The sequence below is a fragment of the Equus caballus genome, chromosome 12 (genome assembly GCF_041296265.1).
Source record: "Equus caballus isolate H_3958 breed thoroughbred chromosome 12, TB-T2T, whole genome shotgun sequence".
In the NCBI taxonomy this organism is placed as follows: Eukaryota; Metazoa; Chordata; class Mammalia; order Perissodactyla; family Equidae; genus Equus; species Equus caballus.
In genome coordinates, this window is record NC_091695.1 from 41901462 (window position 1) to 41919797 (window position 18336).

The window sequence follows — 18336 nt, forward strand, 5'->3', positions numbered from 1 at the left end:
GAGGTGGGGCTGAGCAAAGCAAGGGCTGAAGGGGCCGCCTCCTGGGAACCATCAAACCTTGTGCTGGGGGACTTGGTTCAAGGACGGAAGGTAAGGGGTGTATTTTTGGAAGGGGGCAGTTTGAAGCTTTTGAGTCTTGTTTTGACGGGAGAGTTGGTCATTATTGTTCATCTCTTCTTCCCTCCACCCCACCCGAGGCTGGGAAGTGGGGACCTGGGTGGAAAAGGGTGGGGTCAAAGTATTAGTCACAAAAACATGCAGACAAGATTAGAACGGGCAGAGGGGTGCTGGAAGAAGGGAGGAAGGGGACTGGGATGAACGGGGGGGATGAGGCAGAGGGAGGTGGCAGGGGAAAGGGTCTCTCTGGGACAAAGTCAGCTCCATCCACCCTCCGCCTCCACTCCTGGCGCTACACTCAGAGACCAGGGACTGGGCCACTATTTCGTTCCTGAGCCTGCGTCTGGTCACCCCAACTAGATGGTCAGTCGCTGAAGGGGGGCCACTCGGTCCGACATGTCCCTGTAACCGTACTAATCCCAGCACAATCCAGGGGACACATCGTGGTCATTAAAGGTGAACGTCAACTCACCTCGTGACTCAGGGCCACACTTGGCTCTCACTGCCTGTGTCCCATCCATAAACCCAGCACCTTGGGAGTCTTTGGTGGCCAGAACCTCTGCTCTGCTCTGAGCCGGGCGCGCCTGCCTCTGTGCAGGTGGAGGGCCCTCCTGGCCCTGGAGCTCCCCAGGAAGAGGCCCTTCCTTTGGCCTCCACCAGTACGCTTGGCCTTCCAGCCCACCTGAGCGTCCCAGCTGTGTCCTTCCTCCCAGCCCATTAGCCAGGGCACCGGCTACTGGCATCTTCCTCACTCTATGGGCCCTTTTGGCCCACTCCATTCAGCCAGCTCACCTGCCTTTGCCCTCTTACAGGTAGAAGGACCTGACTTGGGGGGGGTCCTCCTTAACTCCCCTCCAGAGTGGATGCAGATATGACCTTGCCCCCCATGGGTTTATGCAAATCACTGCCACGTGGTGCCCCCCCATCAGAAGAGGGCCTCCTTAATCACCCTTGGATCTGTCCCTCAGATTCACAACTATCTTTTTAGAGCAGGCCTGACCCAGAGGTTGGGGGGACAGGATAGCAGGAGGCGGGGGTGACAATAAGGAGGTGCACAGAGAGGGGTGGGGAGGTGGAGGGAGAAAGGGGGAGACGGGCACTGGGTGGAAAGAAAGCCAAGGGCAGGGGGCATGGAGGGAGGTCTCTGGGGTAGGCAAGGAAGGAGATGACTGAGATTAGTAAACCCGACTGTTCCCTCAGACAAATCAAAGTCCAGACACAAAAATGGCAGGTTCGTTAGTAAAAGCAGGAAACGGGGGAACAATTCCCCCATCCCCCTCCACCCGGGGGTTCGTGATGCCCCTGCCCCCCAACCCCCCCGCGCAGCTTCTGGAAGGGGTGGGGCTGGCGGGGGAGGAGGGCAGGGGGGACCATGCGACACAGAACAGCCACTGCAGCTAGGACACATGCGGGTTAGAGGGCCAGCATGGGGGGCCAGGCCCAGCAGGAGAGGCGAGCGTAAGGCAGCCACAGGTGAGAAAGCATGCAGGCGGGGGAGACAGGGAAGAGCAGAGATGGAGGCGAAAGAGCTGTGGGGGTGCAGAAGGAGAAGCTCCCTTCCAACAGAGGAGGGCAGAGGAGCCACCACCGGGACAGAGACACTTATGGGTTGAGAATCAAAGGGAAGGGACATTAGATTCGGACCTTCCTCATCAGAGGGTGACCCGGATGCTCATTCCCATGGTCCATTCATCACTGCTCACCAACCCCAGACACACCTGCTCACACACCACATCCTACCTACTGAAGGCAGTGGGAGGAAGTTTGGACCAGCTTGTGTCCAAGCAGCATCCTTTTCATCTTCAGGACCATGGCTAGGACCCCAAGACACAGAAGAGACTCTGCACCCAACCCACGCCAATCCACTCAACACAGACAAGCCAGGCCCTGCATGGGGACTGAGGAGGCCTGGAGGAAGGAGCCACAGTTCTGCCCTGGAAGAGCCATGCCCAGCCAGGGAAGAGGGCAGGAGCACAGAAGACACAGGAGCCCAGCAACCAGCCTTCCCTCCACTCCTCAGGAGCAAGGAGGGTGGCTGCGAGGGGCAGCCTATGACCTGGGTGGGCTCTCAACCCTCCCTGTTGGCACCACCACTCTTCTGCTCTGCTTGTCTCCCCTTAGGCAGGCTAGCAGGATGTGAAACCAGGTCCTGGCCACAGATATCCCCAAGGGGCACTCCATGCCCACCAGGCTCCAGGAAGAAAGGCTGAGGAAGAGGGGACGCACCCCTCTGGCATCACTGGGATCCTTTCCCAGGTCCCTGCTGTGATCACAGGGTCACTGACCTCCTTGAGAGGGAAACTTACTTGAGGGACAATAAGACTGAGGGCAGGGCTTTCTGACTTGTGGGCTGGCTGGCTGGGCTTTGGGATTCATGAAGCCCCTTGACATTGTATGTAAAATTGCACCAATGGGCATTTTGTCTCCTGTGAGACTTCATTGCTGTGTCATCAAATTCTCCAAGGGATCCGTGAGCAAAAAGTGGCTAGGAATAACTCCTTTAGGAAAAAGGTCCTGGCCTCCCCGTGGGATTGAGTCGGGTGGGAGCAGGGCATGAAGACGAGTTGGGGAGGAGAGAAGGATGGCCAGGGGAGGTCATGCAGCCCTGTCGGGTATTTAAGTTCAGCCATCTGCTTGCGGTGGGGAGAAGCTAAAGAGAAACAGGTTGGAAAGACACACCAGGAAGGTGACCCAGCCACCAATTATGGTCCTATAGCACATTCTGACCTCTGGATCTGATCACGTTTAGGAATAGAGGGGAAAGACTTCAGATCAGAAATCCTGAGTTCTCCTCTAGCCTTTACCATTTTCCAGAACAATCTCATTTTACCTCTCTGACTCTCACCTGTGAATACGGTTTCACAGCTCCCTTCACTCCAACTCTCCCAGGCTTGCTTACCACGAGGATCCAATGAGATAATCAAGTGAAAGCACTCAGCTCTTCCTTAACTAGCTACGTGACCCCAGGCTTTCTCTGCGCCCCAGTTTCCCCATGTGTTAACTTGGAATGACCTCTGCCTGTTGCCTGCACTCTAGGCATTCAACAAGCTTAAATGATATTCAAAAGGTGAGAGCTATTTAGAAGAACCAAAGCCCCCAGTGTATGTACAAAGAACTCACTATTTTTCCAAGAATACCTCCATCGGCCTGACCACACCTAACCCAACCCTCTCAACTGATCGGCCTTTTTGGGCTGTACCCACTCTCCCCCACAAGGAGAAATGCTCAAGTCACAAGAAAAGAGTCCGTCTAAATGAGTCAGAAAAGATAAATACAGAACCGACTGGAATCCGGGTGAGGAATGCCTGGGAATCAGAACAGGTTGAACCCGTCCCCCGTCTCTTCTGGTGCCCTGTTCTCCAACTCCAGCCTGAAAGAGCTGATCCCTGGGACAGGTTACTGAGGGTTTGTGAGGCCACTCAGGCCACCAAGAGGCAACCAGCTCTGATCATCGAGCAGTACTGCTCACGCAGGAAAGTGTGGACTTTGCAGACTTAGAATTTAGCAGGAACTTTCCCTGCCAAGATGAAACCAGCTAGGGTTGTTTGATTCTTAACCAACTTATCCAAGCCACTCGTCTTTCCTCCTCCTCCCCAGGCCCGATTGCTGAGGCATTCTGGGGTTTCATGTAGTTATTTTGGGACCGATTCCTAGGAAGGGTTGGTAATGGGATCTCCGATGGGGCCAGAGATGCCGAATTCTCCAGGGTGTGCTGTGGGAAGGGAATCGCTTCTTTACAGAACATCCCTGCCCTGGAAACACTGAGCTAATCAGTGAACATTTTATAAAGCTTAATACAATTATAATTCCCTTTACAGAGTACAGATGCTTTCACTTCCACTACCCTTCCTGACCCTCACGCTGACCCCGTGAAACAGGCAAGGCGGGGATATGATCAGCCCGTTCAGGAGATGAGGAAACAGCTTCAGCCCAGTTCACACGGTCAATTTTTAACTGAATTGAGACTAGAAGGAAGGTGTGCAGGGTCCTAATTCTCCAGTGGTATTCCTGATGTGCTTAGGGTGTACCACATGGGTTTATCTTGCCTCCCTTCTGTCCCCAAAGTCACAGGTTGGCTGTCCAGTGAAGCTCTCTGAGATGAGTTCCGAATGCCCAGCTCCTGGCGGGGACACAGTGGCCTGGCTCAGGGGTTGGCAGCAGCCGATTCCTAGAAGCAGCAGCTGGAGAACAGAGCCCGTGGAGGGGTGGAGCTGGGACCACCTCTGGCTGCATCTGAACACCGACTGGGAGTGGCCAGATGAGGTCTCGGATTGGAGAGGGCTGGGATGGCTGTGGCCTCGGACACTAGCTCGGGGACGGGGCTACCACGGGTCTGCGGGTGCAGGAAAACACGGACCCGCGAAAGCGTCAGGACAGGCCAAACGTGGCCTCAGAGGTAGAGCCTCCTGGGAGGTGGGGAGCCCCTGGGATTGGGAGCCCCGGCTCCCACGCTTCCCTCCCAGTCAGCCAGGCAGCCGCCCAAGCAGCGCAGGCCCCGTGGGAGCAGACACGTCCATCTGCAGGGTCCCCAGCCTGGTGCTCAATCACTCTGCATTATTAATAGGTGATGACTAACAGCCCGCTGCCGCAGAGCCAGGACCGGGCAGGCAGGAGGGAATCCCAGGGGACAGCGCACAGCGAGGCCTGCAGGCACACACTCTGAGGCGGGGCGAGGCACAAAGGGCCGGCTCCTGCCCTGCTCCTGCCGGTCACGGCCCTATAGCCCACCTCCATCCAGAGCCCTCACCAGCCTCAAAAACACACACACCAGCGTCTACACATGCAGAGTCCCCAGAAGTCTCACAAACACACCGCACAGTCTCCCACTAACACCCCCTAAATGTCACACCAACATTTACACACAGTCACACCCACACACCAACACACACCAGCTGCCTTTTCACACACACCCACACCAACACTCACCGGGACTGAGCCCAACCCAAACAGAGGAGCCTGGCAACGAACGACTACCCCGACTTCCCCTCTGCGGGCCCCCTCCTCTCACCCCCTCAGAGGCCATGCGGGACAGGCAGGGGGCGGAGAGGGGACGGAGAGGGAGGGGAAGGAAGACAGTGTGAAACACAGTGTTAGTCAGAGCAGCAGAGCGGCGGGGAAAACTGGACGCTGTCCCTGGTGGGGGAAAAGACCATTCATGCCATGCAAGATGTGGGGGAGACGGCACCAGGAACCCTCAAGGCTGAGAAGTGAGGGAGGGGATGTCACCTCTTCCCTGGCAGCCAGCGTGGGGCAGCCCCCAAACTGATCTGAACTGGTGATTTGAAGGCTCTGGACTGGTCCCAGGCCACTCCGCATCTCCCAAGGCCATTCCTCCACCCTGGGGAATCTGCCCAACTGGCTGCCCGTGGAGGCGTCACCCCCAGCCCTCTCCCTCAACTCGAGGGGCCCATCCAGGAACTGACGGTGAGCAGAGCATAGCATGTCATGGGATGGTGTTTTCCATGGATTTTCAGGAGACCAAGAAAGAAACTAAATCAAAGAGAAAAAACAAGGGAGCAGGGGGAAAAGGAACAAAATAAAGCAATAGAAATAAGCAGCCTGGCATCGGGGCTGGTCTAACCAGAGCCGATGAACGTGGGGCCTGCCCCCAGGTCTCTCTGGCCAGGAATCTGAAATCAGGAGTCAGGGGTTAGGGCAGGGACAAGCCAAATTCCTCGATCTCCATTTGTCTTTTGGATTTGAGTTTGGACCAAAAAAGAAAGAAAAGGGAAAGAGGGAAACGAAAAGAGAGAGAAGCAAAATCTAAAGATTGTCCAGGACGCAAAAAAACAATTGGAAGAGCAAAACAACCAAAACCAATCAGGGAAAGGAAACCAAAGAGGGAGAATCGAACAGTTAAAAAAACCCACGGCAAACCAAACGGTAAGACAATTAGAGTGATATCTACCAGATAATGCAGTTTGTTTACCATAGCGTGTCCAATCCCTGCGTGCTTCACCGGAGATATGGGGAGGGGCGGGGGGGGGGGGGGGTCAAAAACCAACAAAGACAACAACAAAAGAACAGAACGAAAAGAAAAGAAAAATAAAATGACCAACTGTGAAACTCAAGGAAGGACGAAAAATATATATCCATATATATTTGGTCATTTGTTCAGACCCTCCCACCTTAGGTCCCGCTAAAGTATTTTGTTTAAAGAAAATTAAATTATAATGGGAGGGAGAAATGAAACACACACAGAAATTAAACCCCTTCTTCTCCCGGTTCCTCCCCCAGCCCGCCTCTGGATTCCTCTTCCCGCCCCATCCCCTCCCGGAAGAGCCGGCTGCAGAGAAGGAGAACAGAACAGTTAAAGACCTTGGTTAGTAGAGAAGAAAACAACAAAAAACTGGACCAAGAAAGCAAAGACTTAAAGATGGCCGACATTCCGCAGATGAGACAGAAAGGTTAGTTCGGTTTTTCACTCATACCTTGCCCCACCTGGCCCTGCCCATCCCTTGGTCCCCTGGGTTATAAGCGTGTTAGTAACACACACAGAGTCGGTAACGGGGTTTTCCAACAGAGGGTGAGAGGGGGAAGGCAGGGGTTAAGAAGCAGACCCAATTATGCGGTATTAGTAAGTCCTGTCAGCTGAAATGTTAGGGAGTTGAGGGGATGGCAGGGAGGGGAGCGAGGGGTGTGAGAAAGGGGTGGGCTATGGCCTCGGGTCATGGACGATGGGTTTGTTGGCTAACTGGTCAACCAGACGGCTTTCCAGAGAACTGCCTAGAGAGTGAGTTGGCGCTGGCCAACTGGCTGACCAGTGACCATGTCGAGTTAATGGGTTAACTGGTTGGTGATGGGCCAGCTGGCTGTCAGGCTGGGAAAAGAGGGGCCAAAGCCCCTAGAGAATCACAGGAGAGGCGACTTCATTTGGAGGCAGAGGGAAGGGGTTCCCAAGGAGCACCGGAAGGGATATGGGTGTCTGCTTTTCCTGGGGCTGGAGGACGGGGAAACAGACCCAGGGAGTCCTGGGGGAGCGGGGCAGCTCCTCTTTATGTTTTCGTTTCTCTTCCTTGAGAAAGGGAGAGAGAGAGAGTCGCCACCAGAAAGGGAAGGGGAAAGCTGGCCCTCCATGGGCTGGCAGAGGGCTCACTCTCGAGTCATGTCTAATCATCCCGAACCCTCCGCCCCTCCCCCCAGCTCCCACCCCTAACTGACTCCTCCTTCCTGCATTTCCCACAAAGTCCCCAAGCTTCTCCCATCACCCCATCCCCACTCCCTTATGCTCCTGGGAGCAGCCGTCCCTCCCAGAACTAAGTACTCATCACCACCACCCCTGCAAGTCCCTGAAATTGGGAAGGCTTTCCCAGCAGCCCAGCCTCCTTCCATGCACACCCACAGACCGCTGAGCCTCCACTCCCCATCGCCAGCATCCAAAATTCGTCTCCCCCAAACACCGCACTGTACGGAGGAACAGGGAGGCCCACCGACCTCTAAAATCTATGACTCCTCCCTAAGCTATGAGCCAGCTTCTCCCCCAGTGTCTAGAGTCCCCACCCCCCTGTGGCTCTAAGTTCATTTTCTCTTCTCAGGGCCAAAGACAGCAGCAGCAATTACCTTCACAATGACCCTGGTCTTTGGGGAGGAGAGTCAAAGGGACTGAGGCAGCTTCACTTAGGGCGTCAGGAGGCGGAGGGATACTCTTGCATCATGACCATTAAACACTGAACTGCACCCCCGAGAGTGTGCGCGTGAGAAGGAGAGGTAGTCTAGGGCCAGACCCATTAGTTAGAGAGTTATTATAAGCAGTGGGCACAGGACTAATTCAGGAAGACAATTAATAAGGGCCTTGTATAATTAAAAATAACAGAATTCAATATTTAGCAGCTAGAAGAAGTGCTGAATAACCAATATTAATTATTAGTGATGCAGAGGCAGTTTACATAGCAGGATGACAAGGGTCTAATTACAAGTGCAGTGACAGGAGTAAGGCGGATAACCCAGAAGACAAGGGTTAGTACCACTGGCCAGGAGGACTGTGAAATGAAGAGGCCAACTAGTCAGAACGAGGAACAATTAGTTTCAAGGCAGCTAAACCAATTGCATCCAAAAAGATCAGAGTTGGCGCCGGCCCGGTGGCCCAGTGGTTAAGTTCGCACATTCTGCTTCGGTGGCCAGGGGTTCACCGGTTCGGATCCCGGGTGTGGACCTACGCACCGCTTGTCAAGCCATGCTGTGGCAGGCGTCCCACATATAGAGTAGAGGAAGATGGGCATGGATGTTAGCTCAGGGCCAGTCTTCCTCAGCAAAAAGAGGAGGATTGGTGGCAGATGTTAGCTCAGGGTTAATCTTCCTCAAAAAAATTAAATAAATAACATAAAAATCCGAGTTGTTTGGTGTCACTGTACTAGTCCAACAAGTCAGGGAAAAAAAGGGCATTGGAGGTAAAAATCCAACTACTACTCTTTTTGAATTAGAACTGGTTGTGAAGACTAAAATAAGAAAAAAACAGTTTTCAACTTTCACAGACAACTTTAATTTTTAACAAGATAAAAATCAGAAGAGCCAATTAAGAAACAGGATTGGGAGGGAAGAGATGTGAGTTCAAAGCCTGGGCCTCCCACGAATGTGTCAAGACATCCAGGCTTCCTCTGAAAAAGAGCAAGGCTGGAGTGGGTGAGACGGGGCCCCTCCAGAACCGGAAGCCAGTCCACAGTGATCACAGCCAACAACAGGGCAATCGCGGCCAAACAAAGGCTAGAGTGGAGCTCCCACTGGAACCCATTCCTGGTGGCCTGTGACACAGCACAGGGAAGGGGTACATGGGAGCCCATGCCTTCCCAAATGCCAGGATCTGGAAGCCTGGGGCTCCAGACTCACAAATGAGCCATGAAGGCTGAGGGTTCTCAAAGTCCAGGAGCACAAGAGTGACAGCACATGACGAGGGAGGAGGGCAGCAAGCCATCGAGGGGAGAGCTCAGTCACCATATCAAGTGTAACTTAACCCCATCTCCACCTTGAACTCTGAGTGTATTTCTAGCCCCTCAGGAAAGCCAGGAGGAGGATCATACACCGAAGTCGCAGACATCTGCATGAAGGCGATCTCTGGGCGCTTAAGCGAGCAAAGCTCAAGACAGAGAAGAGGAGCCGGCTCCACTCACAGATTAGAGGGGCCCATTTCTCAGAGACAAGCAGAACATCCCGATGGTTTCAAGATTCCGGACACCCACGAATGGCAGAACCACAAGACAGACTATGGCCACCTCTGCATTTAGCAGCAATGACGACCACCAGCTCTGCCCCCCGCCCCACCGGGAGGCAGAGAAATGGAGCAGCTTCAAAGTCAGGCAGACTCCCAATTCTACAAATTCGTGACTGGGTAACCTTGGGCAAGTTCTTTAACCTGCTGAGTCTCGATTTCCTCATTGATAAAAATGGGGCTATCTCCCACTTCACGGGATTGTTATGAAAATTAGGTGAGATACAGAAGAGAAAAGAGACCCTTGAACTCCGGCTGGTAGAGGGGGGATGGGACAGTGCCATCTGAGAAATGCTGTAAAAAGGGGATAATAATAATAATCCTGAGAAAATTCAGAGAAGGGGGTGGGAGAGGCTTTCTTCCAGGCTCGTAAAGTGAAGAGGACTTTTTCCCAGAGGACAAGAGGTCTTTCGATGTTCACGTGAAATACATGTGCTGGGTCCTCATGTCCAAAATTTCACCAACTGGCTTCAAGAAAGAGCCCAAATGAGCCAAAAAAAGCAACTAAAAATACTCAAGAGCTGCTGCTTTAAGCCCTTAAGGAGCTTACCACCTAGAAGGAGAGAAAAGAAGTGAGCACAGATATGGACCACAAAGGTGGAATGCGCTGAGGGGGCTGGAATACAACGGAGAAGGGACACTGGCTGGAGGTGGGAGGTCAAGGAAGGTTCTATGACGAAGGTGGCGTGTGAGCTGAAGGATTGAAAAAGAAAAACACCAGCTTGCCCCTGGCGCTCCAGTGGTGCCAGGCCCCAGGCTTTAAGGCTCTGCCTTGGGTGGTCATGGGCTCCTCCCACTTTGCCCAGCAGCTAAGTGCCGGCCTCAAGTCACCGGAACTAGTGGCGGAGCTGGGATTTGAAGCCAGTCCGTCTGAGTCAAACCCCAGCTCTAGGATTTCACCCAGCAGAAAAGAGGGTGAATGGTGGTGTCAGTAGGAGAACCGTGGGCACACAGAGGGGAGCTGAGGAAGCCAGCACAGAGAGGGTACGCAGAGGGGCATGGCCAGGCCATAAGACAGGGCTGGAGACGTGCCAGAGAGGAAAGTGGGGGAGGGAGCCCCTAGCGCCTGCTGGACCCCATCCTTGGAGGGCTCCCTCCTTGGGGTCCAGGGGAGCTCCTGAAAATCTCCGCATTGACGAGCGGCATTATGGGAGCTGAGCAGGGGGAAGCACCCCATGATACTTTGGTAGCCAGCTTGTCTTCCCAATTTGGTGCTGGCTAAGGAAGAAATGAGTTTGCACTCGGCTTGCATGGTGGTGGGAGGGGCATGGGCCCGGGATTAAAACAGGCCTGGAGAGTCCTCAGATGTAATCGTTGCTGCAGAGATTTCCCCAAGAGATACCTCCGGTCACAGTGGCCTCGAGGCTGGGTTCGGAGGGAGAGGGAGGAGAGAGCAAGGTGCTGTCACAGCCAGGCCTCCTCCAGTCCTAACTGTTATGTTCTAAGGGCCTCTAGATGATTCCTGGGACGATTATCCAGTTCTGGGGAAGGGGGGAAAATTCCACCCCCTTCCAGTCTTTGGAGCTGGCGTCTTGACCCACTCCGACGGCTGCAGAAGCAAAGGGAAGGGAGACCCCCTCCGCGCTCATTCCGGGGCAGGCCTGCCCCAGGAGGCATTCTCCCCGGCCATTCTCACCACTTGGGGAGAACAATGTGGAACCCAGTGTTCTCAGATCCTGGCCATCTGCCCTGCAAGGCAGAGGCAAGCATCATTTCTTGCATCACCTCCCATCCTTGCTCCTGGGCCACAAAACCTGGGGAGACAGGACACTGGTTCAAACCAGCCACCCCCAACCCCTCACCCCCTCGGGTCACAAAAGGATTTTTCTAATCCCAGGACGTCATCTGGACCCTGTGAACACTTATTGGAGCAGGGTTTCTCCACCTAGGCACTACCGACCCCATGGGCCAGAGTGTTCCTTGCAGCGTGGCTGTCTGCAGTGTGGGGTATTGAGCAACATCTTGGCCTCAACCCACTAGATGCCAGTAGTCCCCTCCCCTGAGTTGTGACAACGCAAAATATCTCCAGACATTGCCAAATGTCTCCTGGGGTGGGGGGGGCAGGCACTGCCCTTAGTTGAGAATCACTCTCTAGGGAAACAGGACCCAGAAAGCTATTCTTAGAAGCCCTGAGAGACAGGCACTCAAAGGGCCCGGGGAGGATGGACTCGGCCACAGGCTAGGCCTGAGCGAGGGCCGTGAATCCAGAGCACAGGCCTGAGGCTGACCTTCCGCCTGATGGTCACCATGGCCCATAAAGGGCTGCACCTCCCGTTGATGGACGTGGACTGGAGCCACTAAATCCCTCCAGAAACCCCCTCTAAAGAGGGCTCTCAGAGTCTCTAGGCAGACACCCTCCTTGGCCCCCAAGGACTGTGTTTGGGTCAACGTGACCTGACTCTGCTCTGACCCATCTGGTGGCACAGGCCAGGAGGAAGTGGTTTCCATCCTTGGCCAGCTTGGACCTACAACTCTGGGAGCCCTGGAAGAGGCTACCATGAGTCACACTCTATACTGGGTGCTGTCGAGGTCAGGCCTCACCCCCTCTGAGTGGCTTCCCCACCTCCCCTAGCCACAGACTTTTCCCTCCTCTCAATGTCTCTTCAGTTCTAGAACGTTTAACGTTTCTGCCGCCCAGTTGGCACTTGCATGGCTCTGCTCTGCTTTGTCCACTTTTAACAGATTCATCCTGTGTCCTCAAGAGCCGAAGGGCTAGGCGGGCAGGGACATGTCTTTTTCCCCCTGCCCCCTGCATGGATGAGCAATACATTTGTTGACCACCGACACGTGAATAGGGACTCCGGGCTTGCAGCTTGTTGCCAAAGGCAGGCCCACATGACAGCACTGGCCCTGGGGGGGGGGGGAAACCAGCAAGAAGCACCAGAGGCAACTCCCTCCCAGGAAAATGTGTGTGGCACCAAAAAGTATGACAAATGTACATGACACACTCAGGCTTGCCCAGACAGTGGTGACAACACAGGACGGCCCTCCAGCTGGGTCAGAGAATAATGTGGCGTGAAGAGGGGCACTGCCCTGAGGAGGCCCCACCAAGGAGACCACTCCTCAGAGCACGGGGGTCACTAAGACTGGGCACATGGCTGGGAGCCCAGCTCCCACAGGTAGCAACAGGCTCAGGAAAAAGCAGGAGGAGGAGGCCCGGGTCCCCACAGTGAGGCGGAGGCACTAAATGGCAAGGCTTCCCCATCAGATCACCACCTAGTGGTGTCAAAGAAGAAGAGGTCAGCGGATCCTGACCCCCCACCAATGAGATTTTCAGTGGGATGATGAGGATGAAGACAAAGAGGAGAGGCAATGGCAGGCTGGCCACCACACAACTAGGCCCAGGAAATACAGAAAAGATAGCAGGTAAGAGAAAGGCTGCAAAGCAGCAGAGCGTGCCTCCGGGGGTGGGATGCTCCTGTTTGTGGTTGCACTCAGCCTGCAGGAGGTGGGACTGGATGAGCTTCCCTGCCACCAGCTGCAAGGACAGCGACGGACCCAAGAAAATGACCAGCAGCAGCCCAGGCACCTGGGCCCTGGGAAGGAGTCAGAAGGTGGAGACAGGAGCCACTGTGGATGCACAGCTTTTGAAGAAGGGTCTGGCTTGGCCCCTGCTTGAGGCGGGAACTTCTCAGGGCAGGAAACAGGCTATGGGGGGCTGCTGTCAAGCAGAATCATGGCCAGAGAGAAGGCCCCCCGGTCACAGCTGCCCTGCGCCTTGTGAGAGGTGAAGAGGTCATTAAGATGACCAAGCTGATGCCCAGAAGCATCAGCACCTCTCCAGGGGGCAAGTCTGGGAGCAGGAGCTGAAGGGATGCAGAGAAGAGCCCTGACCTGCCTGTGGGGCCCACCCAAGAGTCGCCTCGGAGCTCCTGCACCGGCTGGCCTGGGAGCCGCGGAAAGAGCCATGACTGCCGGGAAAGCCTGGGCTCCTTTGAGGGACAGGGAAGGAAAAGAGAAGGGAGTGTGCTGCCCACAGGAGAGGCTGGACCAAGCGCCCTGGCCAGTCCTGCTCTCCCTCACGCACCGTGCTCTGACTCCATCCCTGCCTCTGCCCCAGAAAGGCCCCACCTGAGGGCAGGCCACCTGCTGTCCCCATACGTGCCACAGACTTTCATCGGTGCCTCCCTGCCCTTGTGTCAGGACACCCACAGCTGCTCTGCCAGGCCAGTCTCCCACCCGACAGCACCCTGGGGCCCACCCATCCGGCTTTATCTCACTCCTCCCAATTCCCACATCGCCCTCCCGCCAGATCACCTAATTTCTTAGCCCCAGGTCTTGAAACCCCAGGAACTGCCACCAACATGAGCCCGGCCCTCCCCCTCCCTCAGGCTCCTGCTCTGGGCAGTTCTGCAGCCTCCTCCCTACTTGTCTCCCTGGTCCTTGAAGCCAGCCAGGTGCCACCGCACTCCTGGACCCTCATGGTCCAAGCCTCAGTCTTCTCCAGAACCACACTCACTGCCCGGCTCTGATGCCTCGCACCCACACCCCAGGCGGCCCTCTCTCCCAGCTCCCATTCTCCCCAGTTGCAGCTGGTCCCCGGCCTTCTTCCTGCTCCCCCTACCTGGCGCAGGTTTCGGGTGACCCGGACGTCGTGCCAGGCGTTGTCGTTGAACTTGCCGTTGACGGGTTCCACGAGGGCCTCGAAGGCTCCCGAGCCCAGGTTGATGACCAGCCAGACGGCCCCAGACTTGAGGGACAGGTTGACGTAGTCGGCCGACTTGCCAGTGTGCAGCATGAGCCCGTTGCGCTGCAGGGTGCGGAAGGCCAGCGTGATCTCGTCCGTGCTGCTCTGGATGGGGTTGTGTGACAGGTCGTAGCAGAAGAACTCATTGCCTTTGAAGGTCGCCACAAACTCCTCCTTGCCTGGACGCGGCAATGTGGGGAAACGGGACAAGGCTGAGTGGGGCGGGGCTCACCAGACCTCCCACTTCCCCTCCAGCCACCCAGGCACAGGTGCTGGGCACCTGCAGCCCTGCGGCCCCAGTCGCAAGCTGTAGGTCCTCTTCCCTCCCCTGGCCTGTCCACCGTCCTCTCTGGACCCTGCCGCCTCTGCTGTCAGTCAACTTCACCCATGTCCACTTCCAAAGCAGGAGGCTGCTAAGTGGCTCTCACACCGACAGCTGACAACCAAGCTGCCACAGGGCCAGGCGAAGCAGACACTCTCACTGTCTCCTGCCCCACCAGCCCTCCATTGGCCACTCCCCTAACACAGGGATATAGAAGAGAAACCGACTGCTCCCTGGGAGTGCCTCCCCTGTGGCTGGGACGCCAAGGGTCTCCCGCGTGCGGCCCACCTCCCCTCCTGCCTCTTCTCCGCTGATGGCCATTCTCAGCTCCCGAGGACAGTTTCAGGCCTCACCACGGACAATGGGACCAGTGGGCCTGTTGTGCAGCAGTGAGCAGAGGAGAAGAACGGGGAAGCAGTGGGCAGGGGTAAGACACATGGGAAGGGAATGCAGGTGACAGAAACATGTGCCAGGGAGCAGCGGGCCATTGGGTGGGGTTCACATGGTGGCCATGACGCCAGCTATCACCCCCACCCCCTGCTTCCTGCTCCAACCTGAGAGGACAGGCACATGGGCCCTGGGCAGAGAGCCTCCGAGGGGCCCCAGAGGGTGAGTGTGGGTCTCCTGTGCACCAGGCAGGTGGGTAAGGGTAAGAGTGCAAGGGCAGGCCTGGCCCTCGTGCATGCATGTGTGCGTGTGCTTGTGCGTACGTGTAAGCACCCGGAATAGGGCTCCTTCCACTGGCACTTTTTAAGCAGAAGCAAAAATGACTGGCAGAACCTTAGGGATACGTCGCGTTCTGCAAGTGGGTGACAAGTAAGAGGACAAAGGCTCAGTGGAGGGAATTTGGGGTCCCAGTCCCAAACCTTCACGAGCCAGAGCCCATGCAGAGGGAAGAGGAGGGGACGTGGAGGTAGGCAAGAGCAGGGGACCTCCTTCTCCTCAGCAAATAAGGGCACAACAGCTCGTCCCGCCCACCTCACAGGGTTGATGGGGGCGACTACCAGCCTACAGAAGGCCTTTAATGGAGTGCAGTAGAGGCCCCAGGCCCAGGAAGGAGCAGGGCACAATGCAGGGGCACACGTACGACCCTCAGAAGGCACCTGCCCTCCTGCGGCCCGAGCCACCGCAGCAGGCGCCACGTGTGGAAGTGGCAGCTCTCCGGGTGCATTTTCTGTGGATGCCCCTCCCCTGCACACAACAGCCCCACTTCTCTCCCTCCGGGCAGGCTGCCCATAGACTCCGTCCCCGCTGCCTCCGGATGCCAAGGCACCAGCTGCTGTCCCAGAGCCTGGCACCCACTCACTGCAGCTGGCAAGGCCCGGTTTCCTGAGGCCACAGGGCAGCAAGGCTGGCGGGGGCATGGGCAACATCAGGACAATCAGAAGCCCCCTCTGCCTACCTAGGGCTCCAGGGGGCAGAGCCACAGAACAAAGGGGAGGGGTCAAGCAGAGACAAGAAGGGGAAGGCGGGGAAGAACAGAGAGAGGCCCTGTAGGGGAGAAAGATGGGCCGTTGAGGGCAGAGAGGAAATGGAGATGCTGAAGAGCAGTGAGGGAGCAAGAGGTGATGGCAGGAAGCAATCTGGATGAGACAAGGAGCAAGCCAGGAGGGGACAGGTAAGGGTGATGGGAAGAGGGCCAGCAAGGAAAAGAGGACAGGGAGCTCTGGGAACGGAAGCCAGGGCTTTCTTGGGGCCTTACTGTTTCCATAGCAACCAGGCCAGCTGCCCAGGCACTGGCGGAGCCAGGGGGCTCTAGGACCAGAAAAGGGAATGTGTTTGACCTTGCGTTTGCCACACACCTACTAGTCCCTCCCAGAAGCCAGGCCGCCCCTCCCACTCCCTCACCTTCACTGCGGTCAAAGAAAATATCATTAAAGGGAGAGTCAAACAGAAAGAAAGGAAAGAATAAGGCAACCACGTGAAACAGTGATTGGGACAGAACAAAAGAGGCCAGTGAAAAGGAGAGAGGCGGGCCCAGGGCCAGACCAAGGCTGCCAAGGCAAGGTGGAGAAAGGAGGTCATTCCTCGACTCCCCCGGGCCTGCCTCGGGTGTCCTCGGCTGCCAATGACCGGGACATGCCCCGAGGTGGAAAGAGGCTTGGAGCAGCCAGAGGGAGCCCAAAGGAATTTGAGGAGCAAGACAGAGAAGAGATGAGCGAATATGAACAAGAAAACCCAAGGCTGGTGGTAAGGACAGAGACAGACCCCGCTGGGGAGGAGAGCAGCCGGGCCTCAGGGGATTGGAGGGTGGGGACTCTGTCAGGGTAAGGATGGGGGCCTGCCCTGCCAGGTGCATTCAGCGGAGGGCAAACCCGATCTGGGAGGAGCAAGACCTGAAGCACCAGGGGGGTGCTCTCCTCCATTTTGTCTGGAGGAGAACCCAGAAACTACAACTCCCAGCAGCACTTGAATGGCAATTCCAGCTCCTCATAACCCCTGGTGCAGGAAGTGGGGGCAATCCCTGATACTTGTTTATCTCCCACGGTCCAGGGAGTGTGGAGCCCCACAAGGGTCCCCAGTCAACCTAAATGTGGCTAGAGACCAGCGGTTGCGGTCCTGGATGTCTAAGGACCATGAGCAGCAGAGCAGCCGCCTCCTTTCCAGGCCCAGCTCAAAGCCCTCCTCTGGGAAGGTCTCCAGCGCAGCCCCCCAGTCCCTCCCCACTCTCAAGCACTACAGCTGTCTGCTCTGCTCATCTGGCACTTACTGCCTAGTAACATCTTGTACTGCTCCCTCGAGAGGAAGTGCGATGTGAGAAAGAAGACCTGGGCACTAATGCTGGCTCTTCCACCAGCGCTGTGACCTTAGCCAAGAGGCAACACCTCTAAGCCCCAGCTTTCTCCTCTGGACAAAGACGCTAGCATCAGCCTACCTCACAGGTTGCTGTGGGCATCTAGAAAGAGAACAGATCGGGGGTGGCTTCATAAACCGTAAACCATTCCATAAATAAACGACTCTCATGCTGGTACGTAACTTTCCACGTGTGTGCTGCTGCCTGTCTCTAGATCAATGAAGAAACTAACGGCTCTGCACGAAGTCTGCGATTCTCATACAGTTCGCATGTGCCACACGCTTTATTGTAGTTATTTGTTAGAACGTCAGTGTGTCCCTTGAGAACAGAGACCATTCACCCATTTAAAATAAATGTGCTGAGCACACACCTACGTGTGAGCCGGGAGCTATGTAAAGCACTGGGCTACACGAATGAAAATACCCAATCGCTGTCCTCAGGGAGCTCCGTCTAGTGGGAGGCCAACAGGTAAGTGACAGTACGATGCCGTGTGACCAGCAATATAATGGATGTATAGACAAAGGGAAGGCTGAGGAGAGTCTGGGTTTGCCTGGGGAGTCAAGGGAACACTTCCAGTTGGATGGCCTGGCTGCTTTTGCAGGAGTCAGCTGAAAGAGATACCAAATAACCGGGGAGGAGTGCAGGGATGGCGGAAGTCCAGGTCAGCAGGACGGCACGTACTAAAGAACGCAGACGGGACCCGACAGCCCCGGCGCTTGGCACCCACCAGGCTCCCAGAGGGGCTGTGAAACTGCCCTGTAAACTCTTAGGGAAGAGATTCTCTTCTGAGAGGCAGCCTCAGAGCGGAAAAAGGAGCTGAAAACCTACAGCCCTGAGACAGGCTAAAAGGCCCCGTGCTGGCCTCGGGGGCTTTAGCAAGTGTCAGTTTCCCCATCTGGAAACCAAGGGCAATGAGCCCTTCCACAAAGGGTCATAGATGCGTGCGACACATATGTATTATAAATGCCCTATCTCCCAACCAGCGTGTGATGGTTAAATGCCGGGGGCCGGGTGGGGGGAGCAGTTATCTGCTGTGCAGCCACTTTCTAGGGATTGGTCTGAACAACCGCCACAAAGAGACATCTACGTTCTAGACAGAGGTCATAGGACAACTGGGCTTTGAGAAAGAAATGGAGGTTTGTGGCCCTTTGCACCAGGGCAGGTACTGGAGGTGTGGGCCACCAGTCCCTGCGGGCCTCAGAGGGGTAAAAGGG

The 18336-nt window shown here is 55.9% G+C and overlaps 1 protein-coding gene and 1 long non-coding RNA gene across 40 annotated transcripts in view; one reads left to right on the forward strand and one right to left on the reverse strand.

Annotated features, from left to right (window-relative positions):
- Nucleotides 1–18336, reverse strand: part of NRXN2 (neurexin 2) — a 107873-nt gene that overhangs the window by 60308 nt on the left and 29229 nt on the right. For 18 of the 39 annotated variants that reach the window (XM_070228845.1, XM_023654345.2, XM_070228857.1 and 15 more), the window contains 2 exons: nt 13884–14185; nt 6026–6070 (listed from right to left, as the gene is read on the reverse strand). In XM_070228845.1, the coding sequence (XP_070084946.1) occupies nt 6026–6070; nt 13884–14185 (347 nt within the window). The remainder of the gene's footprint in view (nt 1–6025; nt 6071–13883; nt 14186–18336) is intronic. The other 21 variants (XM_023654339.2, XM_070228851.1, XM_070228860.1 and 18 more) reach the window with 2 other exon arrangements.
- Nucleotides 16169–17304, forward strand: LOC138916433 (uncharacterized). The gene is made up of 2 exons (XR_011423701.1): nt 16169–16518; nt 16822–17304. It is a non-coding gene; the product is annotated as an uncharacterized lncRNA (long non-coding RNA).